A 27,909-nucleotide genomic window follows, 5' to 3' on the forward strand; every position below is an offset into this window, starting at 1 on the left:
AACATCGGCAAAACAGGATTTAATTTCCTCCCGAAGCGTGTTCATGTGCCGGGTAAACTCAGTGCGTAAAGACGCAGGCACAGTGCCACCAGACTGTTTCATCAGCAGTGGAAATTGTTGTAGCTCCCCTTTTGACATTTTTCCAACTCTGTACTCCAGTTTCCGCACAAAAGCGTTGAGAGTGTCTTTGCACTGCATGACGTTTGATTCAGGACCCTGCATCCGCTTGTTTGTCTCATTGTAGAGAGTGAATGTATCCGCTAGGTATGCTGTTTTGATCCAAAACGCATCAGTCAGCTGTTCGCACAGTGGTCGATTGTGATCTTGCAAGAATTCCTTTATTTTTTCCTGCAGTTCCATAAAACGCACAAGCACTTGTCCACTTGACAACCAGCGTACCTCTGTGTGTAACAGCAGTGTTTGATGCGCTTCATCCTCACACAGCTGGGCAAACAGTCTCTTGTTAGTAGGGCGAGCCTTAATGTAGTTTACAACTTTAACAACAGTTGCCAGGGTGTTACTAAGGTCTTCCGAACGTTTTTTACTGGCCAACGCTTGGCAATGTAGCATGCAGTGGAAAATGTTGCACCCCGGGGCTTTTTCCTTCAATCGGCTGTTAAATCCCTTGTTTTTGCCCATCAACGCTGCAGCCCCATCAGTGCAGCATGCAACAATATTCTCGTAGGGCAGATTGTTGGACAAGAGATATGAGTCCATAGCTATAAAAATATATTGGCCTGTTGTTGTTGTAGCTAGATTGGTAGCCATAATAATGTATTGTTTCAAGTCATCAACGTCAATATATTGTACATAAACGATGAGCACAGATTCGTCTGACACTGTTGTTGTTTCATCCAATTGAATGGCAAAGGGAACATGCCTAAGCTTCTCATGCAGCTGGTTTTGACAATCTTCAGCCATTTTATCAATTCTGTCTTTGACAGTGTTGTCAGAGAGTGGGACGGTTCTCACTTTATCCACCAACTGTGGGCCACACAGCCTTTCTACAATTTTCAGGCAGGTGGGTTTGATTAGCTGCTCTCCAATATTGTGCGGCTTTTTAGCCTTGGCAATTAATAGCGAACACTCAAATGATGCCTCCGTGGCTCTGTGTAAATCGCTGCCTGCTCTTTCAAATGATGTCTGTGGATCTTTTTTGATAGTGCCAACTGCTTCTTCCTCTCAAAAAAATCCTGACCTTCACCATTAGTCTCCTGGTGTTTTGTTTCCTGGTGTCGTTAGCTAGCTTCTCGCCACAAATGACACATTCTGGCCGAGTCCTGTCCTTCAATAAAACCGAAGTTAAGATAACTCTCGAGATATAGCCTTACTTTCTTTTTTGATGATGAGTCATCAGCACTTTTACGTTTCTTAGACATGCTGTTTTATTCATAAAATAGTGATGCTCTGACTGCAGGAAAAGCTAGCTGCTAGCTGAAACTGATTGAGCGCGGGTCATTGATGTGCACACATTTTTTTTCCGGGGAATTACCACTTTTACATTTCTCTGTCATTATTATTATTTTTTTTAGATTGGCCTTGGCATTGCAAGCATTTGATTTTTAATAACATTTTTCAATGTATTAATTTTACAATTAAATTATAGTGGAACATTTTATGCATGTTTGACCTCAAAGCAAATGAGATCACGCGCCCCCCCTGTGAACTCTGGCGCCTCCCTAAGGGGGGGACCCCAGGTTGGGAACCACTGGAATAAGCCTCTTACACAGTGTGATTTGTGCCTCAGTGATTTAAGGATTTCTCTCACCTCAGTAATAAAGAATGGAGTTGTGTTTTTTCCTAAATTATGCTCCAAATGGGGGTTGGTACTTGCGGGATGATAATGCTTAAATAAAAAGTTAAATAAATTAAAAACTTGGATACAGTTTCACAGTCCAGCCTCTTACTTCACAGATAATAAAACACATTTAAAACAGTCGCTGACAGTAAAATATGGCCTATTTTAAATGACTTGGACAGCTATTGCATCTAACTTAAATAAATGTTTTTTTCATGCAGAAACAGTTGCGAAGATTAGCGCTAAATTATTGAAGTAGATTTGGGCCATAAACGGGTCGTTGGAATCCCTCTCTGAGATTTATGAGCCTGTGCCACCAGTGAAAGCAGCAGTCTCACTGCCGGTGAAATGCACACCTCTAATCCTCAGGCAATTTCAATGTAAAGGGAAGAGACGTGCTATCATGCATCATGTGCACTGAGGAGATGGATTGTGATACACAAGGCAAGGTGTTTAGCTGGGGACAGTTACAATTCCTGGACATGTACCTTGTCACTTATTTACGATAGTTTGACAGCTTGCTGATGAAGTTGTAGACGTGTTCCCAGTAGTCAGTCCGTACTTCAGCGTGTTTCCAAAGCACCAATCGCTGCTAACTCGATACTACGTTTACATTTACATTTACATCATTTAGCAGACGCTCTTATCTAGAGTGACTTACACATTGCTGCATTCAACTTATGACAGCCAGTGGGACAACCACTTTTTTTTTTTTTTTGTGGGGGAAGAAGGATTACTTTTATACTATTCCAGGTATTCCTTAAAGAGTTAGGGTTTCAAGTGTCTCCGGAAGGTGGTCAGTGACTCCGCTGTACTGGCGTCGTGGGGGAGCTTGTTCCACCATTGGGGTGCCAGAGCAGCGAATAGCTTTGACTGGGCTGAGCGGGAACTGTGCTTCCGTAGAGGTAGGGGAGCTAGCAGGCCAGAGGTGGATGAACGTAGTGCCCTCGTTTGGGTGTAGGATCAGAGCCTGAAGGTAAGGAGGTGCCGTTCCCCTCACAGCTCCGTAGGCAAGCATCATTTTTTCTTTTGGAAAAGTTTTTATTGATCATTTCCTTTAAAACAGCTCACATTTTAAATACATTTACACACATAAAAACGGCATAAAGTGCATTAAAATCAGCATTACATTACAGTTACATTTTAAAAGGTACATGTTGTTTATTTAAAACAATAAAACAATCCTACATAAAAGTACCCATTCCTGTAAAAGCCAATTAATAAAAGCCATTTTAAAATGTGTGTACATGTTTTAACAAAGTAAAAACATTTTTAAGACATAAGAAGCCTGTCAAAAAGTCACTTTGTTAAAAAAGCTGTCTTCGGTCCTTTGTGCAAAAACGGGGTGAGTCCTTATCGAAAAAGCCTCCTCCTGCTCTTCCTGAATCAACTCCGTACCCGTCCGTCGAGGGCCCAGAGGAGACTCCCCCCCTAGGCGCATCGCCCTAGGCGCCGCAGCGCTGTCAGGCCGTGGCCGCCGGGACCTCGGGTGTTGTGGGGGACCCTTCGCCTGGGGTCGAGGCCCCCTGTCGTTCGTACCACCCCAGGGCTTCCGTGGCTACTAAAGCCACTGCCTGGGGGGTGGTCTCTACCTGTTTCCCTACCAGCAGGTTGCGGGAGGACCACAGTGCGTCCTTCAGACACGTGAGGGTGGGCCAGAGTTGTGCGAAGGCCTTTGTTGTAATAGGCCTTCGGCCCACCCCATACAGCACGAGCTGGGGCGTTAGGTCCTCCCCTGCTGGCAGGCGTGGGGAGATCAGGGGGCCTGCTTCCTTCCACAGGTCCCGTGCGGCTCTGCACTCCCAGAGCAAGTGCCTCACCGACTCCTCCTGGCCGCAGCCTGGTCGGGGGCACGCGGATGTCCTCGCCATGCCCCGGGAGTGCATAACGGCCCTGACCGGGAGGATCTCGTGGGCGACCATCCAGGACAGGTCACGGTGCCGATTCAGCAGGGCAGGATGGGACACGTTGCGCCAAACCGTTGAGGGCTCGCCTATAGCAAGCCCGCGCACTGGACACACCGGTTCCCGTTCCTGCACAAGAGAGAGAAGAGAGCGGTGTTTAGTTAAAACAGTGACAGGCTCTTTTTCCAGTTTAAAATGTCTTAAAAACTTTTGGAGCTGTGCATAGTGTGTGGGGAGCAGGAAAGAGACTGGGGCTCGCAGGTCGACTGGGATCAGCCTCAGAGACCTGAGGTAAGACCCCAGCCAGAACCGTGCGAGGGCCTGGGTCTTGTTGCTGACCGGGGAGGTGGCAAGATTGAGATGTAACGCTGTGTAGCGGCTGCCCAGGAACAAGTAGAGGTCAGGCAAGCCTTTCCCCCCCTTGAACCTGGGCCTCTTTACCACCTCCCTCCTCAGTCTCTCCCACTTGCTTCCCCACAGAAAATAAAATAACATCCGGTCCAGAGCTAAAAGAGTTGTTCGTGGTGGGATAAAAACAGAACTGATCAATAAAAGGACAGGTAAAATCACAGCCTTGATGATTAAAACCCTTCCCTCCAAAGTCAGCTGTCTCAGTCCCCAAAACCCTAGTCTCTGTCTAACTGTCCCTAACATCCCAGTCCAATTACCACTACCACCTCCCTCTCTGTCAAATTTAACTCCCAGAACCCTTATGTCTGTCATTCTAACTGTCAGTGGTAGTCCTGTCAAGTCTGAGTCTGCCCATGGTCCGAAAAATTGGGCCTCCGTCTTGGTTCTGTTCAGTCTCGCCCCAGAGGCTCGTCCGTACCAGTCAGTCCTGTCCAGAGTCCTGTCGACAGATAAAAGGTCAGTGCATAAAATGTTGACGTCGTCCATATAAAAAACGCACTTGGCGGTCATCCCCCCACTCCCTGGGATACCCACCCCACTGATCCGTTGGTCCCTTCTCAAGACCTGTGCCAGTGGTTCTATGCAGGCCACAAACAGGAGGGGAGATAATGGACATCCCTGACGGACGCCGCAGTGTACTCCCACTGCTCTTGACAAATGCCCATTTACAAGGATTCTGCTGGTGATGTCCCCATACAGCAATCCCACCCAAGCTAGAAACCTTTCAGGAAATCCCATTTTTTGCAGTACCTTGAAGAGGTACTGGTGCGAGACCCGATCAAAAGCTTTCTCAAAATCTAAATTTAGGACTATAAGCCGCATGTTTCTGTCTCTCGCATAACAGATGGCATCTCTGATCAGTACTAGGCTGTCCGTGATCTTCCTTCCTGGAATGGCACAGGCTTGATCCGGGTGGATCACCTCCCCTAAAACAGAAGACATTCTGAGTGTTAAAACCTTAGTAAAAAGTTTACAGTCAAAATTTAAAAGGGTGATCGGTCTCCAGTTTTTAAGGTCAGTCCTGTCATTTTTCTTATGTAAAAGAGTCACTATCCCTGTTCTAAAACTGTCAGGTAGTCTGTTAAGATGTTCAAAGTCAGTAAAAACAGTCAGAAGTTCGTCGGCTAAAACATCCCAAAAGGTCTGATAAAACTCCAAAGGGAGGCCGTCCTCCCCCGGTGATTTACCCCTTTTAAAATGTCTCAGTCCTTTGTCCAGTTCGGTCATCGTCAGGTCTTTTATTAGGTCGTCTGTGTTGGGTAAAATTCTGTCGATGTATGATAAAACCTCCTCCATTGTTTCCTCACACACATCTTTAAAACCAAACAGTTCCCCATAAAAATCCTCGACTACCTCTTTTATTCCCTCTGTGTCTGTTTTTAAAAACCCATCTTTATCCTTTAACCCTGTCATTATCCTACCCTTACTAACTATCTTCTTAAAAAAGTACCTCGTGCATTTCTCCCCCTCTTCTAATTCCCTTTCTTTACTTCTTAAAATAACCCCCTTACTCTTCTGTTCTGCTAAAAATGCCATCTCTTTCTTAACTTCTTTTATTTCCTGGTTAAAATCAAAGCCCTGTTGATTTAGGTTAAAATAACGTTCCAGTCGCTTCTGCAGTCCCAACATGCGTCTATATTTTTCTTTACTTTTTTTCTTTCCTATCTCTCTAAAGAAGGTCCTCGTCTTACCCTTCACCATTTCCCACCACTGTGCTCGTGTGTCGAAGAAGTCCTGTAGCGTCTGCCACTGGCTGAACTGCTCCCTGTACTGGCTAACTACTCTATCATCTTCTAAAAGGGAGCAGTTCAGTTTCCAGGGCCCTCTTCCTACAGTCACACCCGAAGTTAGTGAGAGGGTGCACGTCAGCATCACGTGATCTGAGAAGAAAGCAGGGGTTATTCTAGCATCAGTTGGCGGGCAGTCGCGGGTAAACAGATAGTCAATGCGAGAGGCTCTGGTGCCGTCACCACTGGTCCAGGTGAAGCCCTCCTCTCTTGGATGCAGGGTTTTAAAACAGTCCGTTAGTTTAAAATCCCTGCACAACCCTTGCAATAAAACGCTAGACCTATCTACCTTAAAATCTTCTCCCGCTCCTCTCCTATCCTAAATAAAATACAAATAAATGTAGGTTATAACTTACCCTTAGTAGCTACTGTTAGTTAGTTAAGTGCAAAGCTAGCTACTGAATCGATTTAGCCAGTTCGCGTCTGTCCCAACGGAGAGAAACCATCTCCAAACATTACAGCTAGGTCATTCCAGCTATTGTTTAGTTATCCAGGTAGCAACAAGCTAGCTACTTTTCGAGTACAGTAGCTACTAACTACCTAACGTTAACGCTTCAGATAATGAGGTTAGAAAAACAGCTGAATGGTAGGTAGCTAGCTGGCATAATTACAGGCACTCTTAAGCGTGAAATAACATTGGAAACAACTATCCACAGTTGCTAATAGTTACCAGTAGATACCCGCTAGCTAGCTAGCTTTATTGGTCCAGGTAGTGGGTTAGCTATCCTCGTGCTTCACCGGGCCCAGCCGAATACAAAACTTACCTACAATAATTACCTACAATAACTACCTACGATAAACTACCTACAATACCTAACTACAATAGCTACCTACAATCTAAATACATGGTTAAGCTTTACTCGACACCATATAAGAAGCCAAGCTTACCTCCCGCTTAGAATACTACTGCACTGACTTGGGGCAAAACGGGCAGTTGCTGCTTCATTAAAACCTGTTCATTGTGATAAAATAATGTTAGCTAGCTAGCTAGCTTATGGAAGGAGCATTACATTTTAGTGTACTAGCTCAGCTTCTCTGTCGTGTCATATAGCTAAAGTGACTGGCTCAGGCTAGCGAGCTGAAGCTAAAGGACAAGTCTTTGTGTACATTATTAAACGCCAGAAATACCACTCCTTCAAGCACTAAATTCCTTAGCTCGTTGTAATATTGCGCTACTAAGACCTCCAAAGCAAAACCTCTAAATTAATTGCAGATTTCACGTAGTAGTGACTGTTGTTGCTGCGAAGGGCACAGTCGGCACAGGATGCCCACTCGATAAAGAGGCTTCCGAAGGGCGCAGTGGAGCCCTCGAGACTCGACAACTAGCTTTTGAGATTGACTTGATTCAGTCGTGAATGCACATATCGAGTGATCGAGTGCTCAACGTGTTCGGTCTGAGATTCAGCCAAGGTCTCCGGCCATCGCCAAGGCACCATAATAATGACACAAGCCAACCAAAGGTCTCAGCCCCCAGGCATCTCTATCCCCAATGCTCCAATTTATGTTAAGTGATCCCAGAGGTCGCTCAGTGTAGCCCTCATGTCCATTCGTTTCCTTCTAGGATATGCTGAACAACACCTCTCCTGCTTGCCTGCCTGCGGTGCTCCCACAGATTCAGAGATCCATGTAATGCATCAGCAGCGGGTAATCGGATTTCCAATGACTATACCGGCAAATCTGCAATGCTAATGTGCTTAATAAAAGGCTCCCAAATAGGTTAAGTTGATTTTGTATTTCATCCTATATGGAACTGTCTCTCTCATCTATGTCCCATGGAGAAGCAATAGGCTACAGGCCAACATCACAAATATATCTTAGCAATTTCTACACCCCCCTCATGCAAATATGTTTGTCTCTCTGTGGCGGGAATGGTTAAAGTGAAGATGGGCAATGACTGAAATCAAAGTTGCACTGTGGGGTGCACATGAATGGTTTCAGAAGTGTGTCTGTGTCTGTGTCTGTGTCTGTGTCTGTGTGTGTGTGTGTGTGTGTGTGTGTGTGTGTGTGTGTGTGTGTGTGTGTGTGTGTGTGTGTGTGTGTGTGTGTGTGTGTGTGTGTGTGTGTGTGTGTGTGTGTGTGTGTGTGTGTGTGTGTGTGTGTGTGTGTGTGTGTGCCTGGAGGAGGTTCTGGGTTTTCTAAGAACAGGAAACCAAGGGAGAAAGTGGAGATGAGTGTTTCTCCAGCTATGTGTGGGGTGTTTGATGGCTCTTGCGAAATTGGTCTGTAGTAATGTGTACAGCCCCCCCCCCCCCCCCCCTCCCCTCCCCCTCTCCCTCCCCCACTTCCCCAAACTCTATCAGCGCGATGATGTCACTACACGAGGAAAACAGCATTTTCTGTGTTTTTGCCAACCTTCACAGATGGCCAAAAAACTATGTATGAATAAGAAAATGTGGCGTTCAGCTTGCATGATTCACAGCAACAAAAAAAAGCAGACTATCTTGAAAACCTTTTCTCCTCAAATATAGTCATTTAATTAATATTTTACATTTGCTCAAGCATACTGGCCAGCCTTAGCAGCAAAAGTAGGGCGCCACATTTTGCATATGTGAATATTGAAATAGGAAGAGGGCTGTTTTATGATGATGGCATGTTTGATCATCTAACAAAGCATCTAATTAGATATCATGCTCTATAAAGCAAAGGTCTATTCAACTAATGTAAGTCCTGCTGAACCCTACACACCTTCTTCTGATATTACTTTGATACACTGAAAGTGGGCCAACTTATTTACAATAACTTGAAACACTTGAACGCTTCCAATACAGAGCATTCTATGCATATTCATTATAAAACTACAACGTAGAACATGTGAAAATCCAAATGTATAATAATGTCAATCATCTAATGTATAATGCATTATTTAAGCATTGGGGAGAAAGTGGTAGTGACATATGTAATTAGAAAAGTGATTTTCACATCACCGATGTCATATTAAGCAACTTGCATTTTCAGATACAATATAATAATAATTATCAATGTTAACAAAATCCCCCTGTCATGCAACGTCAACGTAATTGTGCAGAAATGTTATAGCCACTTGAGAAACGTCAATGGTTTGCAATTACTGTATGTGCAATGCAATGTGTCCCACGGTTTGAACGCAGAGGTCCTAAGGCAGTGTATGTTGGAAACTTGATAAAATGTGAATTGAGCTTGGAGTGTATCACTATGTCAGCAAAACCTAACAGGATTAGAAAGTGTCAATGTCAATGAATTGTTCGCTAAATTACTCTGCAGAATATCTGACCTTGTTGAATGGATGCCAAGATACTTGTCTGTGTAGGTGGAAGGAGAAATGTGTATTTAATTAGTTGTCGTTGACACTATAGACATTGTGGTTACTGTGATGGATCGGAGTCAAGATATAGGGGAAATATTACATTTATCAGGGCTCCCAGACGATGACCCTTGACAGATTTGATCATTTTGTCTAAACATTTCAGAGAAGTTGACATGCCTTTCAGAAATTGTGTGCTTTGTCAGCTGTTTCCACACCCCAAGATTCAAATGACCCTGTGGTCATTGAGACTCCAAACATTTTCTCCATCTATTTTTGAATTGCATGTATTTTTTGTAAAGTGACTCAATCTTCCCCTATTGACACTGTATCAGCAGAACTGCTCTTCCTGGATTTCGATGGCCTAATAACTGTTGGTGTATTAAAGGGATAGTGCAACATTTTGCCCATTTAAGGCCTTTTTCTGTACTTACCCCGAGTCAGATGAACTCACGGATACCATTTTTGATGTCTCTGCGTGCAGTTTGAAGGATGTCGAAGTTAGTTTTGCGAGCCAATGCTAACTAGTGTTAGCGTAATGACTGGAAGTCTGCAAGAACAGCAAGCAGTAACTCTTCACTACTCCCAGTTAGTCTCCGCTTGTGTGGTTTGTCTCCTCCATTGTATCAACTCTAGACTCATGTCTTGACCTTTAACATTTCTCTGTCCCATATTGTCCTACATGTACATATTACCTCAACTACCTCAACTAGCCGGTTTCCCCGCACATTGACTCTGCACCGGTACCCCCCTGTATATATAGCCTCCCTACTGTTATTTTATTTTACTTCTGCTCTTTTTTTCTCAACACTTTTTGTTGTTGTTGTTGTTTTATTTTACTTTTTATTTAAAAAATAAATGCATTGTTGGTTAAGGGCTGTAAGTAAGCATTTCACGGTAATGTCTACACCTGTTGTATTCGGCGCATGTGGCAAATAAAATTTAATTTGAATTGACTTTAACATTTCTCTGTCCCATATTGTTTGTTGTACGTTGATATTGTGTTACAGTAGGATATCACGGAACAATTTCATACGACAGCGGTATTATGAGGACTTACGAATATGTTACTTTATGATTTTTTATAGATTTGACTTATTTCATTGAAGGAAGGCTATTCCGATCACACATTGCATGGCAGTATAATAATGCTTGGTAGAAGTTATAGAGTAACCTTGGGATGTGAGAATCACATTACACACGTTCCCACTTCTCTTCTAAGGTATGAGTCATATGTTGATAAAAAACGCAGATATTATTTATTTTTGTAATGGAAAAGTCAACACATGCCAGCACTTTTCACTAACTTTGATATTTTTTATTTATTTATTTTTTATTTCACCTTTATTTAACCAGGTAAGCCAGTTGAGAACAAGTTCTCATATAGCCCCGTGTAGCTCAGTTGGTAGAGTATGGCGCTTGCAACGCCAGGGTTGTGGGTTCGATTCCAACGGGGGGCCAGTATTTAAAAAAAATTATGCACTCACTAACTGTATGTCGCTCTGGATAAGAGCGTCTGCTAAATGACTAAAATGTAAATTTACAACTGCGACCTGGCCAAGATAAAACAAACTTTGATATTAACAGTGTAGTGGAAGGAATTTATAGCAATAAAAACACATGATTAATTAATTATACATGATTTACAGTATAATATGCAACACCACTCACTTCTAGATTGTGATATCACCTCAGACAGCAGCAAAACATATGTAATTCGCCATTCAAATTACTTAATTCTGTCTTTCCTGTGCACTCATCTCAGAAACTTTTCAAACTTTTATGGTGAGTGGTGGCAGATATGACCTCTGAAAGAAAAATGAGATACGATTCCAAGAGGATATACTGCTGTGACCTTTTAAAAGCCTTGAAACTCTTGACATACCCTGAAGACATCAGTCATTTTCAAGGAATGTCTGATAACTTCATAAGACTCCCATTGGTCAAACTTTTGACACTACTAAATGACTTATTCTTATTGGTTGTGGGCCGGTATATCTTCAATCAGGGGTGTAACTTATTGGCCTGCAGCCACACCGGCACTCTGTGGAAAATATCTAACCCTGATTTAAGTAGTTTGGAAGCCACAGCTACTGTTAGAGTAACATCCTGTGTCTCTCTGATTTCAGTTGAAACCGATTGCATAATTTCTGATAGAGATAACCCTTTGTTTTTGTCAGTGTGTAATACCACATGCATACTGAGTAACACGGCTACACATTTTAGACTACAGAAGTTCCGTCCCGAACTAGGGACAAAGGGTTGATCAAATCCATTATAATAAACACTGTGAGAGATGTAAATGTTCACCTCCAGTCCAGGGTTCCCTCCTAAACTACTGCTAATTGCCCATTAGGTTTCCTCCTCACAGTGTGGACTGCTTCCCCATTCCTCTCTCATTACGTTCCATGACAGAGCAGCCAGCTAGACACATTATTCCATCATGAAATAGCAGCCGTTAACCCCTCTGCTACCTCAACTCCATGTAATGGGCACTAATATTCAGGGAGCATACTGTTTGTAGGCTTACATTCAATTTCACTCTTCTGGAAGTGGTGGGTTAGCCTAAAGCTTTGGACACAAGCACTGTGTATTGATAAGATAAGACAGTCTCAGCAGATGGTGATTGTGGCTCTACCCATAAGACGTTTTGGATGCGAGGGGAGGGAACCAGTTGTTGTTCGGAGCATTCAGTACTGCTTAGTGATTTGCTGCTGGATCAGCATGCATAACCTTGCACAGCTTGATAATTGGCCCTGGGAAGTGGATGACTCCTTCTGATTGGCTGTCATGTTTTATTGTTGAACGGAGAGACAGCCGAATCCCTACCCACAGGGCAAAAACTGTTTGAATCCATGTCATTTCAAACCAAAAATTATATGTGATGACGTTGAATCAATGTGGAAAACTGATTGGATTTGAAAAAAAAGTCATCATAAGGGAATTACTTCTTTTTTTCACACAACTTTTAAACTAAATCCAATGACAGGGTGACATAGTTGGTTGATTTCACGTTGAATTCACGTTAGTTGACAACTCAACCAAATGTAAATCAAAGCTAGACGTTGAACTGACATCTGTGCCCATTGGGTGTTGACCGTTGGATAAAGTAGGATTTTACTAGTTTCTGACTCAACATGTGATTTGAGCAATGTGCAGAAGACTGTATGTCTTGGTATGCGTTGCGAAGAAGGCAGATATTTGATTTTGCAGGACCACCAATACATCACTGAGCCACAGCTTCTCTGTATGCACAATATCATTGTCTAGAGGATTGTAGTACAGTATTTTAGTAAAGTATTATAGTAGAATATTGTAGTATAGTATTGTAGTAGAGTAGTGTAGTACTGTGTTATAGTAGAGTATTATAGTAGAATATTGTAGTATAGTATTGTAGTAGAGTAGTGTAGTACTGTGTTATAGTAGAGTATTATAGTAGAGTATTGTAGTAGAGTAGTGTAGTACTGTGTTATAGTAGAGTATTATAGTAGAGTATTGTAGTAGAGTAGTGTAGTACTGTGTTATAGTAGAGTATTGTAGTATTGTAGTAGAGTAGTGTAGTACTGTGTTATAGTAGAGTATTATAGTAGAATATTGTAGTATAGTATTGTAGTAGAGTAGTGTAGTACTGTGTTATAGTAGAGTATTATAGTAGAGTATTGTAGTAGTGTATTAGAGTAGCTGTAATACAAATACATCACTGAGCAACAGCTAGTCTGTATGCACAATATCATTGCCTATAAAGTTTGATTTCAATAAAAATGTTATGATTGAACCAAATCAACCGTTGGTTCAACTGTCAAACATTTCCCCCCTCCAAATAATTTCACTTTCATTTTTTGCTTGGTGTTCTGTAGTTTGTGACAGGGACATGAAGACCTAACACCACGGTTCCTGCCCTGCAGTGTACCAGGGTTGAAAACACATGCTTCAGCCCTCAAGTACAAATAGCAGAGGCCTTACCCCAAAGTTGTGCTTGAAGTTTTCAGGAAGGTACTGGCTTTTTTTTACATAAGTGGAAGACTTAGACTGGGGGTGGAAAAAACAAAATCAAAGCCCAAACACTCCTAGTCACTTTACATGGTAAAAAATGTACACATGTTCCATACGAGTATAAAAGCATATTTGTTTGCTTTGTTGGTATAGAATAGTATTGTAGTAGAGCATTGTAGTAGTGTATTGTAGTAGTGTATTGTAGTAGTGTATTATAGTAGCGTATAGTAGTAGATTATTGTAGTAGAGTATTATAGTAGAGTAGTGCAGTAGAGTATTGTAGTAGAGTATTGTAGTAGAGTATTGTAATATAATATTGTAGTAAATGATTACAGTAGAGTAAAATATTGTTGTACAGTATTGTAGTAAAGTATTATAGTATAACATTGTAGTAGAGTATGGTAATATAGTATTGTAATAGAGTATTGTAGTAGAGTATTGTAGCAGAGTATTGTATTGTAGTAGAGTATTGTAGTATAGTACTGTATTGTAGTATATTATTGTAGTACTGTGTTATAGTAGAGTATTGTAATAGAGTATTGTAATATAGTATGGTAGTAGAGTATTGTAGTAGATTAGTGTAGTAGAGCATTGTAATAGAGTTCTATAGTAGAGTATAGTAGTATAGTATAGTAGTATAGTATAGTAGTAGAGTATAGTAGTATAGTATATTAGTAGAGTATATTAGTATAGTACAGTAGTAGAGTATTGTAGTAGAGTATTGTACAATGGATGCTGCTCAACCAAAATATTTCAGTAATTCTCAAAATATCTCCCATGTCTTTGGTAAACCGAAGTGTAACCATATGGTGAGTGTGTTTTATTGTAGTACCTGCAGTTGATGTCATCCCACTGGGCAAAAACTGGTTGAATCAATGTTGTTTCCATGCCATTTCAACCTAAAACATCAATGTGATTACGTTGCATCAACGTGGAAAACGAATTGGATTTGCAAAACTAGTCGTAAACGTAAGGGTATTTTTAAATGTATTTTTTACCCAACTTTTTACCTAAATCCAATGACATGGTGAATTTTTTTGTTGATTCCACGTTGAATTTAAGTTCGTTGACAACTCAACCAAATGTAAATCAAAACTAGACGTTTAACTGATGTCTGTTCCCAGTGGGATGGCCATGCAACATATGATCACTGAGGGATGTACCAATGGGGTTCCTGACAACTGGCCTCTCATAACCAAAACTTTGTTTGCACTCTAGAATTAGACTGACATTTCTGATCTTTATAAAAATGGATATTGTTGATTTTTCAGTCACACAACACACACTCTTCGGCGTAGACTTTTCAAACTATCTATAAAGAAAGACTGTGCGTTACCAGAAAGTCCTCCAATTACTGATTAACATATCCTGCAAGAGGAAGCTCTGTTTTAACATTTTACCCGACACTAAAATCCATTATTTTTTCGGATAATTTTCTTGTAGAATCAGCAAGAAATGCTAGTGCGTGTGCCCTATTGAGTTGTTCTGTGGTTCAATTTGGTCGCACATTGATTTTGGTTTGATATGTCTTTGTGAAAGGAATGTTAATAAACTTGGAGGAATGTCTGTTAGCAACTGACTATTCATAATAGTATTGTGTGGGGTGTAGCACATTTTACTCAGATCCATAATACAATAAAAAAGTAACATTGAGTTAGCAGTTGTTGTTGTTGTTGTTGTTGTAAATCTTTATTTACTCTTTGTTTCCATAACTCCAGGAATCAGAAAAAAACGAATGCTAATTGCCCAAGAACACTGAAATTATAATAATAATAATAATAATATGCCATTTAGCAGACGCTTTTATCCAAAGCGACTTACAGTCATGCGTGCATACATTTTTTTTGTTTATGGGTGGTCCTGGGGATCGAACCCACTACCTTCGTGTTACTAGTGCCGTGCTCTACCAGATGAGCTACAGGTAACTTTTATGTCTTGGGAATATCAATCTGGGGATTGATATTGATGTGATAGAAATTAAGTAGATTTAGGATGTTTTCAAGGTGCCTTTGCACTCATTGAGAAAAGAGCAGCCATGGCATAAATTAGTCACACTAGATGTAAAATGTTTAACGTGGAAGTTGGAGTGGAGGTGTGACAAGTGGCAATCATATACTGTAGTAGTGGAAGTAAATGTTATTTTGGTCCTATTTATTTATTTATATTTTGCCTTTAGCAGTATTACCTTCTTTAGGATACAGCCCTAATGTTGGAAACAAATGTTGTCACCCAGAGTCACATGTATTTATTTTCCAAGCTATAGCACACAATACTTTACATACAGCAGGTATTTGAAGGACCAAAGAGTTTGGTCTGCTTCGTGTTTTAATGTTTGCCATAATTGATACATGTCCCTGATACAATCATAAATAAGTGTAGAGACAATAAAGGTTCAGTTAATCATGAGATCTTCTAACTTAACAGAGAAGTTGCATTGGTGACAGCGGAGCTTGTAATGGAAATTCTCTTCATACGTGATCTTTCACATTGCCACGTGTGGAAGGGCATCCACTTTGAGAGCTAGCAAATGTCTGCACAAACCTTTCAACACCCTACCTCACCCCAGCTGTCCATACAAGACCCAAACAACATCAAACGTTAGAGGGCAAAATAGAGCAAAGCGTTAGGAAAATAAAGTGTGAACAGAACCTCTGTCCTGATAGCCGGGCCATCCCTGTTTTAAATGGTACTCAGAAGCAGAGGCCCGGGAACTCCCAGCCAAAACAACATGGCATCACATCGGGCCTGAATTCAATCAAAACCTATACAAAGGATTCGGGGGTCAAATCCAAGATTTTGTTCCCTACAGTTTGAATTAACATGCAGTTTATTTTAGTTTTTAGTTTCACACTGTAAACTTGGTTTTGTTTCTAACATGACTCACAGTAGAAGAATCCCAAGAAACCTGGCTACCGGCTTTGATTGAAAAAGGGCCCTAATGTCAAATTAACCTGGACCTGTCACAAACAAGAATAAACAAAATCAAAAAATTTGTCCATGTGTTTATCTGCCCGATGCCCCTTGAAAAGCTGTCCTGAGTAGTTCATCTCCAAGCGCTGAATAAGACATGAAAGTGTCAGATTTCACTAAAAGGTATAACACTGTTCAAGCAGCTAGGATCCACTGTTCAAGTATTTCTGCAGCTGCAGTTAAAATGCTTTTTTCACAGCATATTGTGTTCCGCAAATCTCAAACAAAGCATTTTCTCGTACTTTTCTATCGATTCAGGGTTGTCTTTTCAGGCACATTGCATTACATTGTGATTTGAATATCTAAACCGGACTAAAACTGACTTGAAGCTCGACGTATTGCCATGTCTCTCCAAAAGCGATGTAAGATTGACAGTTTAGACTGAAACCTTTTTAAATGTTTCTTTTTATAGGTCATCTCTGTGTGTTTCCTCTTTCTGTGGAAAGCAGTTATTTTTCCTGACTTTTCTTTTTTTACATCCTCTCAGAAAAATGTGCAGAAAAACAACTTTTGCATGAATTGTGGGTGGAGGAATTTTGACTCTGAAATCCAGGTATCGTGTTTCTGTAAAAAAGCCCTTGTTGGAGTTTTGCAAACCCATCTCCTCTACCACAATCCTCTGAATGTATCACCATCTGGCCCACATCTGAAAACTATTACACTCTGCTGCAACTTCCTTCTTCTCACTATTCCACCCGGTTTCAAAGCAAGTAAGTCACTTTTATTTTGGTGCTGCTGCCTGGTCATCTTTGCATGTTTGTGTAATACCACTCTAAAGCCATTCTCTTATTTTAGTTCCTCTTGGCAACGGGGTAAAGCATCGGTTGGTCTGTTTGTTAATCTATTTTGCTTTTGGTAAGGGAGCTGGAATTTTCCTATGTCTGACTGAATGAGAGATGGAGAGAGAGCGAGAGCTCGGGGAGCAGCGCTGTGCTTGGTTTAGGATCCCGGGTGATTCGACTGTGGAATGTCGGGGTAAATTAAAAAACAGATAGTTTTTGCGACGTCTAACGTGTTGCGCTTAGCAAGCAAAATTCCAGAGCGGGTGAAAGCGAGTGGAGAAACAAAGAAGCATTGTTGTTATCCGAGCGGCATTATGTCTGGGGACTGCAGTGCGTGTTTTCCTCCCATGTCAAAAACTGGCTGCCTTTTTTGTGTGCAAATGGCTCAGATTAGCGGCTGCTAGAGAGACTTTTAAAGGGGACATGAACGTTTGGGATTTTTTTATTTGCGGATTGCTTTTTTGGTCTTGAGAGAATACTTGTTCCCTGGGGTCAAAGTAGGTCAGTTCTGTTTCCCAACATACATTCCAACTGTTTGAGTCAGTGAAGTTGAATTGCGCAACTGACGGTATGTTTTTCTGAGCAAATGGCCAATGATAAACCTCATGAATTAACTTATGCCGCATTTAGTGAAACATTTGCTTCAGGACTGGGGTCAATTAGAATTGAAGGCAGTCAATTCAGGAAGTGATTTTAGTTAAAAAATTATACAATTGAAAAACTTTTGATATAAATAGCTTCTACTCAGTTTATTGATAATTAATTGGAAATATATGCAATTTTTTAAATCACTGAATTGGAATTTCAGTTTACCTGAACTGAATGCCTTCAATTCTAATGATCACAGCCCTGATTTGCTTAGAAGTGTTTGCCTCAATGTGTAGCAGTGATGCAAAATACATGCATACATTCTGGAATGTTATTGTTGAATAATTAAATTGATAAGCTGTTGTTTTTGATTTTGTCTTTCAAACATTGGGCTTAATATGTTTGCACATAATTTCTCCCAATGAATATAACTTTTATTGTGTGGTGTACATTGATGGGAAGCTGTGTAACCATGGCATCAGGTGTCACGTGTCATGCTTTATGTCCTATTTGCTTTGATGATCAGACCTGATAGTGTTTATACACTACTGTAACTGCTCCGAGCATCAGCTTGTCCTCCGATGCTTTCCGTCAACTGAGCGTACTGTAAACTGTAGTGATGGGAGAAAAAGTCGATACAGTTACATATCGGGATATTATTATCGGCAATATATTGTATCGTATCATATTATTTTTTTGCGCTACTTGGTGGTACCTGCACCATAAATCCAGTATTTTTCCTTCAGAGCTTGTTCTCCATCTTCTTTTTAAAAATAGGGAGTACAATTTGTCAGCACTTTTATTTCCATGACTGATCAAAGCTCGTTTTCTCATGGCTCTCTCTTGTCCCTCTGCAGAAGACATATAATAATAATAATAATAATAATAATAATAATAATATGCCATTTAGCAGACGCTTTTATCCAAAGCGACTTACAGTCATGCGTGCATACATTTTTGTATATAGTGAGGTATAGGCTATGTTTGGAACATCAAATCGCAATACAATCACAGTATCGAATTGCAGTACATATAGAATCGTGAGAACTCGCAATACATATCGAATCGGCATCTAAGTGTGGTGACAGTATGGTATTGTGAGGTCCCTGGCAGTTCCCTGCCCTAGTAAACTGCATATGGTCTTTGTTGTCCCAATCCATCCCCTCTAACTCTAACTCTCCTGGCTATTGGTTACGCTACATGCACGCTCCCAGGGAATTTTAAACCAGAGCAACGGCCTGTGAGAATAAGCATTGCTCGGGCCGGCCTGATTCTCCAGACGGCTGTATATCACCGCAACCGTGACCTCAAACATACCTGACCCCGACGCTCGCACAGTCGCACCGCAGATGTGGTTAATAGCAGTGGGGAAGGTTGCGACTCTGTGCTTAGACTGGGGATACGGTTCCTCCCAAGAGAGGGTGACTCACCAGCCCAGGAAGCCATTAAAAAGAGCAAACGGCTTCTGTCAATCATAATTGTGACATCACAGCGTCAAGCCAGGCATACACAGCCCAACTAGAGTAAGAAAACATCCACAGTGAGAGGGTTTTGTAACCTGCTCTCCTATGTTCCCTTGGTGGTTGCCGTTAGATACACTGTAGGCTAGCCTCTGGATGCTAGAATGGTATTTTTTCAGGCAGTCTTAGGGAGGAAAAGCTATTGCTTTGAATTGGGTTGTCTGATTATGATTCTGCTGAAATAGTGATTTGAATGTAATGTAGGGCTTGTGTATCTTAGCCCTGATCTTCAACACAAGGTATAGATGCCGTCTTCATAAGAAGAGGAGTTCAAACCAAGTTCAGACTATAAACAGTGAAGCCACATAAACAAACTGTAATGGTAGAGTAGTAGGTATAATAAGTAGTAATGCAGCAAGCATTGTCTTGTTTAAAACGGCCCACAAGGAAAGGATGGGAAATGGATATTGGCACTTGAAAAGACAGATGCAGTCACTCACTCTAGCTGTTGATGGCCCATCGTTTTGACTCAGTTCCTACCTTTAACTTATGACATAATACTTTTACTTGGTAGATTTTTGGGGTTAAAACAAAACTGTTTTTATCCCACCATGCTATAAGAGTGTGTTTGAATGCACTGTAAAATAGTGATGGGGTACCTTACAATTAAGTAGCTTAGTTAGATTTTTTTTCTCCCAATTATATAATGGTAAAAAATAAACAAAAATAGCTTATTAGCAAAGAGCAATTTCTCTAGCAATAATTTTGCTAGGACTTTCTGGGAGTGGTCTGAGTGGGGAGGGGAAAACTTCAAATGAGCTGTTATTGGCAGAGAGGTTTGGAACTCTTTCTTATTGGTCTATTAACTAATTTACCGTATGGTGATGATAGCATAGAAGGCCAAAACTCCATCCCACCAAAACAGAGTGAAATTTCAGGCGGTCTTTTCAAACATTTACACTAAAAGTGTGTCATCATAATTTTCACAATTTCACAGTATTATTCCAACCTCATAGTGTGGAAATATATATAAAACACAGGAAAATCACATTTTCGACTGCACTGGGCCTTTTAAGGTTGATCCCTGAAATAAATTGTAATTCCTGTGGAAGTAGGTCGAGGTGGAAGTCGGTCTTACAGCTGTGGTCTATTTAAGCAATAAGGCCCGATGAGGTGTGGTATATGGCCAATATACCATGGCTAAGGGCTGTTCTTACTCACGACGCAACGCAGAGTGTCTGGACACAGCCCTTAGTTGTGGTATATTGGCCAAATATCTCAAACCCCTGAGGAGCCTCATTGCTATTATAAACTGGTTACCAACGTAATTAGAGCAGTAACCCGTTTTGTCATACCCGTGGTATACGGTCTGATATACCACAGCTTTGAGCCAATTCAGCATTCAGGACTCGAACCACCCAGTTTATAAAGGGCCTTAAGTCCTGTTGGTTAAGATCAGGAGAGAGAAGCTTCAATAGCAGCACTCAAGGGACACTCACCCTTTGAGCATTGGTCTACAGAGTATTGACTCAGTATGGTCCATTGAGTGATACACGGTTTTCCAGATGTCACGTGTTGATCATAATAGGCTATTTATTTTTGAAGTACATTTTTAATGCTGACGTTTTCTCAGAAACTCCAGATATTTAATGGATTTTTTTTCAATCTGCCACTCGTAAAGTAGGCTAACCATAATGAATCATATTCCCCTATTAATCGGGACTTCACATGCTTTAGACCCTACAAGACTGTGCAAAAAGCCGCTGTGATACCATTTTCATCATGCTCAGGGTGACATAAATAACTGATTTGGCGCCGAGCCTATTGCTTATGTCTAGCGTCTTGAGATGTGCAGAAAAGTTACCCCTTCTCCCCTGAATTGTGGACATGGTTGCTGGCTCTGCATTGCTCTGAGGCGGGAACAGATTATTTGGCTGTAAATAAGAAATACAAGATGTCATTTTTAAGCTGCGAAACTATTCTGTTTTGGCAGACCTCGGAATATCCCAATCCACACCCTCTAGCCCATTCCAGTTAAGCTTTTCGCCCTGAAAAACAATGTGGGTTTTGACCTTTGTTAAATGAAGTTATGTCTCTGCAGGAAATGTATATGTGTCTTAGTAATTGCATGTCTAAATATATTTCTGTCTATTTTACATTATCCTAGTATCCTTAGCGACTTATTGTAGGACGCTTGTTGCTATGTAATTAAAGAAACAAAAGAGTTGTTTGGTGCTATAGTTCTGTTTAAATTATGGTGATTTGCTAGTTTTTCTATTTTCTTTCATAATGGGAAGAAATCATGGTATATAACACTATACTGTAGCTAACATATCTTAAAGCTAGACTAATTGATGTTTGTAATGCTAAATTGCTCATTTCAGTTTCTGAATTAGATCTCTCAAATTGGACAAATAAGACATGGGAATGCTTGCAATAGCTTTTCGGTCATGTCCAAGTATAAGAAATAATGTTGTTTATGGATTATTCATAATAAAGCTTTTGACACAATTTCCGGCTCACAGTTCACATCGATTAACTTTGAGATTAAGGAGTAAGGAAACATTACTGTTCTTTGCATGGAAACATTCACATGGAGCTTTGAATCACTATTTGCACATTGTATTATTGTAGAACGGCTCACAGTCTCTCAGGTCTGGCTGTTAAATAGCATAGCATGTTTGTACCTGCTAGGGGTGGCAGGTAGCCTAGCGGTTAAGAGCGTTGGGCCAGTAACCGAAAGGTCTCTGGTTTGAATCTCTGGGCTGACTAGGTAAAAAGTCTGTTGATGTGCCCTTGAGCAAGACACTTACCCCTAGTCGCTCTGGATAATGACTCAAATGTCAATCCTTTCAGACTCCTGCGTTGAGTGTTCTCCAGTGTATTTAGCACCACACCCCTCTTTAAAAAGTAGCCCTGAAACATAGTCCTCTTCACAGAGCTAGACGTGATTTTTCTCCCCCCGAGTGTCATTATATCCTGAACGTTGCAACGCTCCTCTGCATATGTCAGTCGATAAAAATGTCCTTCCCAAAGTTAGTTTCTCAGTTTGTCTCAACTTATGAAAATAGAAATGCCTGGAACTATTGACTTCATCTGGACTATTGTAAGCATTTTAATATACAGTATACTCTACATACTCTACGTCTGAAGTTTGCTAGAGTGCATTTGGATGATCCAGAAGAGGATTGGGAGAATGTCATATGGTCAGATGAAACCAAAATAGAACTTTTTGGTAAAAACTCAACTCGTCGTGTTTGGAGGACAAAGAATGCTGAGTTGCATCCAAAGAACACCATACCTACTGTGAAGCATAGGGGTGGAAACATCATGCTTTGGGGCTGTTTTTCTGCAAAGGGACCAGGACGACTGATCCGTGTAAAAGAAAGAATGAATAGGGCCATGTATCGTGAGATTTTGAGTGAAAACCTCCTTCCATCAGCAAGGGCATTGAAGATGAAACGTGGCTGGGTCTTTCAGCATGACAATGATCCCAAACACACCGCCCGGGCAACGAAGGAGTGGCTTCGTAAGAAGCATTTCAAGGTCCTGGAGTGGCCTAGCCAGTCTCCAGATCTCAACCCCATAGAAAATCTTTGGAGGGAGTTGAAAGTCTGTGTTGCCCAGCGACAGCCCCAAAACATCACTGCTCTAGAGGAGATCTGCATGGAGGAATGGGCCAAAATACCAGCAACAGTGTGTGAAAACCTTGTGAAGACTTACAGAAAACATTTACATTACATTTTAGTCATTTAGCAGACGCTCTTATCCAGAGCGACTTACAGGAGCAATTAGGGTTAAGTGCCTTGCTCAAGGGCACATTAACGTCATTTAGCAGACGCTCTTAGCCAGAGCGACTCACAAATTGGTGCGTTCACCCTATAGCCAGTGGGATAACCACTTTACAATTTGGGGGGGGGGGGGGGGGGGGTTAGAAGGAACACTTTATCCTATCCCAGGTATTCCTTAAAGAGGTGGGGTTTCAAATGTCTCCGGAAGGTGGTGAGTGACTCCGCTGTCCTGGCGTCGTGAGGGAGCTTGTTCCACCATTGGGGTGCCAGAGCAGCGAACAGTTTTGACTGGGCTGAGCGGGAGCTATGCTTCCGCAGAGGAAGGGGAGCCAGCAGGCCAGAGGTGGATGAACGCAATGCCCTCGTTTGGGTGTAGGGACTGATCAGAGCCTGAAGGTACAGAGGTGCCGTTCCCCTCACTGCTCCATAGGCAAGCACCATGGTCTTGTAGCGGATGCGAGCTTCAACTGGAAGCCAGTGGAGTGTGCGGAGAAAACGTTTGACCTGTGTCATTGCCAACAAAGGGTATATAACAAAGTATTGAGAAACTTTTGTTATTTACCAAATACTTATTTTCCACCATAATTTGCAAATAAATTCATAAAAAATACTACAATGTGATTTTCTGGAGAAAAAAAAACTCATTTTGTCAGTCATAGTTGACGTGTACCTATGATGAAAATTACAGGCCTCTCATCTTTTTAAGTGGGAGAACTTGCACAATTGGTGGCTGACTAAATACTTTTTTTCCCCCACTGTATATACAGTGCATTCGGAAAGTATTCAGACCCCTTGACTTTTTCCACATTTTGTTACTGTACAGCCTTATTCTAAAATTGGTCTTTGTGGTTGAATCTGTGTTTGATATTCACTACTCGACTGAGGGACCTTACATATAATTTTATGTGTGGGGTACAGAGATGAAGTAGTCTTTTCAGCTTTACATTTTTTATTATTTTGTAAAGATTTCTAGAAACATAATTCCACTTTGACATTATGGGGTATTGTGTGTAAGGCCAGTGACACAACATCTCAATTGAATCCATTTTAAATTCAGGCTGTAACACAACAATGTGGAAAAGGTCAAGGGGTGTGAATACTTTCTGAAGGCACTGTATTTGTCAGTGTCACAGAAGATGGCATAGCACATGTTTAAGTGTGCTCTTGGCCAGTGGTGTAAAGTACTTAAGTAAAAATACTTTAAAGTACTACTTAAGTAGTTTTCTTTGGTATCTATACTTTACTTTACTATTTATATGTTTGACAACTTTTACTTTTACTTCGCTATATTGCTAAATAAAAGAATGTACTTTTTACTCCATACATTTTCCCTGACACGCAAAAGTGCTCGTTACATTTTGAATGCTTAGCAGGAATGAAAATGGTTAAATTCACACACTTATCAAGAGAACATGCCTGGTCATTCCTACTGCCTCTTATTTGGCAGACTCACTAAACATACCTGCTTTGTTTGTAAATTATGTCTGAGTGTTGGAGTGTGCCCCCTGGCTATTTTTTCTTATTTACAATGACGGCCTACCAAAAGGCAAAAGGCCTCCTGCGGGGACGGGGGCTGGGATTAGAAATAAAAATATAGGACAAAACACACATCACGTCAAGACAGACAACACAACACTACATAAAGAGAGACCTAAGACAACAACACAACACGGTAGCAACACAATATGGCAACAGCACAACATGGTAGCAACACAAGACATGGTACGAACATTATTGGGCACAGACAACAGCACAAAGGCAAGAAGGTAGAGACAACAATACATCACGCGAAGCAGCCACAACTGTCAGTAAGAGTGTCCATGATTGAGTCTTTGAATGAAGAGATGGATGCTATAGCCGGATGTTGCATTATCCATCTAGAAAGGAAGTTGTCGCCCTTCAGTTGTATCAAATTGATACAATTCTTTTAAAATGGACTTTTCAATCAAATGGACATTACAATTATGTTCTATTGTTTGCTTCACAAAGGCTCTCATGTCTGGACAATAAAGTAATTTGGATCCTTGGAACTCATCTGAGACATTCTATTTGGTTCCTTAACAGAACATTTATCAGAATATGTTTGATTAAAATGTAATGTACGTCATGAGTAAAAAGAGTTACATCAGTGCTTCAATCCATTTAAGTTTTGCCGGAGTGGGATGTTTTAAACTGAAAAATATCGAAGTAAAATGAAGTTGACTCAGAAATGGGTTTCTACCTTTTCCTGAAATCACTGTTAAGCAAAGCAGAAATTGGCTTAGAAGGAATTCTATTTCCATCGAAGGGACTTGATCAATACGTGAAAGAGATGAAGAAAGAAGCAGCAACAGTCAAAATAATTGAGTCGACCTATTCAGAGGCAGAACTTACTTTTGTACACTATTTATCTGTGAGAGAGTTGAGAACATAGATTTTGGAAATTGGCATTTAAACCAAAAACCTTGCAAAGTTGATGTGCTTCTTAATGCCTTGTTGTATAATGTATTGAGTCCTCATCCTCATTGATACATATTCAGTTACATTTTTTGGGGAGAGATTGCAACTGAACTTTATGTTGGGCTTTTCCTCCTTCTCGCACTTTGGTATTAAAAGTTCTCACTTGGTTGGGATCATCAGCAAATGGTCAAAGAGAACATGTAGGTACTGTAACCCAAGTGCCTATTTACTGTTCACCACCAGGGTTTAATATGACAGCTTTGAACTCCGCTTTATGTGAAAGCTACAACTTTGTCATGACGACAAATGTTTTGCTACAATAACTAATCTACTTTGGTTGGATTTATTCGGGCAGCCACCGACAAGCATATAACCCCTTTCTCCTAGGAAGATTATACTGTAATGCAACAGATTGTGGCTGAAAAAAGTAAATAAATAAAAAAAGTTTCCAGAAAATGGTCTCAAGCGATGTTTACTGTTACTACGAAATCAACCAGCAGTAGTAGATTTATTTTGACCTTTGTCATGTTTAGTGTGCTAAATCGAGAGTGACAAATGACTCTACTAACAAGTCTAGCCATCAAAAATACCAAAATGGTCAACTCCCCTACTCAGATGGTAAATGACTTTAATCCAAAGGTAAACACATGGTGTTTTGTAGGTGGGCCTAGGTTTTCATTGGCATATATTCTGACTGCCTAAATATTGGCTTTCTGTGAGAGGGTGGCATCAGGCTGGTTGTTTGGTAACATTTTCCAGGTTTTGTTTGTTGAGGGTCTGAGATTTTAAAGGATTCTGAAACTGTGTTTTTCCCTCTCCAGGTGGAATATTGGCAAATACACAGGAGGGATCGCAAAGACACAAGGTTTTCCAGTATGAATCGGGCTTTTAACAGGAAAAAAGGTGAGCACTCAGCCACATTTTGGTTCTATTCCCCATATGTTAAGCAGATCAACATTAATCCCAGATCTACTTCAGATCATATTATGATTGTGCATGTTTGGCTCAGAGATTTCTAAGTCAAGTAGCCTTTGTTCAATGAGCTACTTGTTCTTATACCTGGAGCTAACAGACGTAATCTACATGAGCACCGTGGTTACTGAACATGTCTGACTCGACCGTTGCGGTTTCGCATCAACAGCTTGTTGTATTTACCGACATCTGTCCCACCGCTGCCGCTCGTGTAATTTTTATTGGGTTTTACTTTCTCAGGAATCTAAGTTGATGCTTTCTCATATCATCGACTCAGACTCTGGAGGCCACATTTAAGAAGTCTATTGAGAGGTTTGGCAATAACACAGAAGTTATGGCTTCACAGCTGACACGGAAAGTAGTCCGTGAAGTGTTCCCCAGGCACAGTGGTTGTGCCTCGTACTGATGGGCCGCAAATGCCTCCAAACATACTTTCACACAGTCCAGTTCTGTGTGATTGTAGAGAACGACGGAGATGCATACAGCCATCTGGCACAGTAAAGAGGGCATTAAAGTCTTTCAGCAGAGGACAAAGGTTCCTCCGAACTCTCCCCGAACAAAACAGACATTTTACCCCATAGCAACACAGAACACAGGGCTTTTGGAGACAACCGTTCATTACCAGAGCATTGCTCACAGCTGATAAAGAATAGGGCTTGGTAAGAACATACGAAAAGGGTATCTGTGTTTTCCATTAGCGGCGGCTGTTGGCTAAATAGCCGATAACAGCATCATTGCTTGCCGGGCTACTGTTCCACTTCATTAATTAACGAGGCTTCTTTTCATTTTTTAAAAGTTTCAATTCGCTAGTCAGAAAAGTCAGTGTAGCCTTCTCCCGCTAGAATGAACGATATGCATCTTCTAGTGATCTGTTGACAGGACAGGCGCCTGTCGGTCAAAGAAGCGAGCGATGACAGGGAGACACTGCTGGTTTGTCCCGCCTCTCGGTACTTGTGTTATTTTTGTGCTCTCTGGTTGGCTCCAGTCAAATGTATTTTCACGGAATAGGTAGAGCATCGTAGGTGGCACTTGACTTTCAAGTAAGGGGAAGCAAAAAATATATACACACATTTATGATAAAGTATTAGATGCATTTGCAGACTAATGTAAGATGGCCTAATGTTCCTAATGCGATGACTAGATAGTCATAAATTAAGCTAAAACTATTATTTTCATTGTCTCCTCTTGTTTGTTGTTTATCCAGCGATTGGAATAATGTGATAGGCCTATTTTTAGCTTTTCACTGACATCCACAAAGCAGCAATTAGCTATATGATAAGATGCACACGCTGCACAAATTGCGCGCTTCCCGACTGTAGATTATGCCCTGGTCTTGTCATAAAATAAAATAAAAAACGACAGCTATTTTTTGAAAGACGCTAATGGTCCTCAGTGGCTAAATCATGGTCTCTGGTGTCGTGTTTTGAAGGATTGTATTTATTTTTGTGTAGACACCAGTAATTATATAATTTTGTCAAGTTCAATTACATTTACTTTAGGGGAAGCTTAGCATGACTGTGCAAATGGATACATTTTTTGTGGTTATTAAAAGCCAGAGATTGAACGTTTTAGCACAGATTCTTCATTGTAGTCTTTAAACACTGGTACTTTTCTTCCTTTTGCGATTGATGAATTAGCATTATTACTTCTACATTTCTAGTGGCCTATGAGCAAAGTTGTTGCAGACTTGGTTAACAATCACTTTGTTAGAATAGGTTTTTCTCGTTCTTACAC

General features: G+C 40.9%; 1 protein-coding gene across 3 annotated transcripts in view; it reads left to right on the forward strand.

Moving 5' to 3' along the window:
- The window catches only part of LOC311143335 (PTB domain-containing engulfment adapter protein 1-like), a 132,818-nt gene that overhangs the window by 76,485 nt on the left and 28,424 nt on the right, over positions 1–27,909 (forward strand). For 2 of the 3 annotated variants that reach the window (XM_084179175.1, XM_084179177.1), the window contains exon 3: positions 26,025–26,106. In XM_084179175.1, coding sequence (XP_084035301.1) covers positions 26,079–26,106 — 28 coding nt within the window. In that variant the 5' untranslated portion in view covers positions 26,025–26,078. Of the gene's footprint in view, positions 1–16,825; positions 16,854–26,024; positions 26,107–27,909 lie in introns of those variants that run through there. The other variant, XM_084179176.1, reaches the window with a different exon arrangement.

The sequence above is a fragment of the Coregonus lavaretus genome, assembly GCF_964263955.1.
Source record: "Coregonus lavaretus genome assembly, chromosome: 16".
NCBI classification, from domain to species: domain Eukaryota; kingdom Metazoa; phylum Chordata; class Actinopteri; order Salmoniformes; family Salmonidae; genus Coregonus; species Coregonus lavaretus.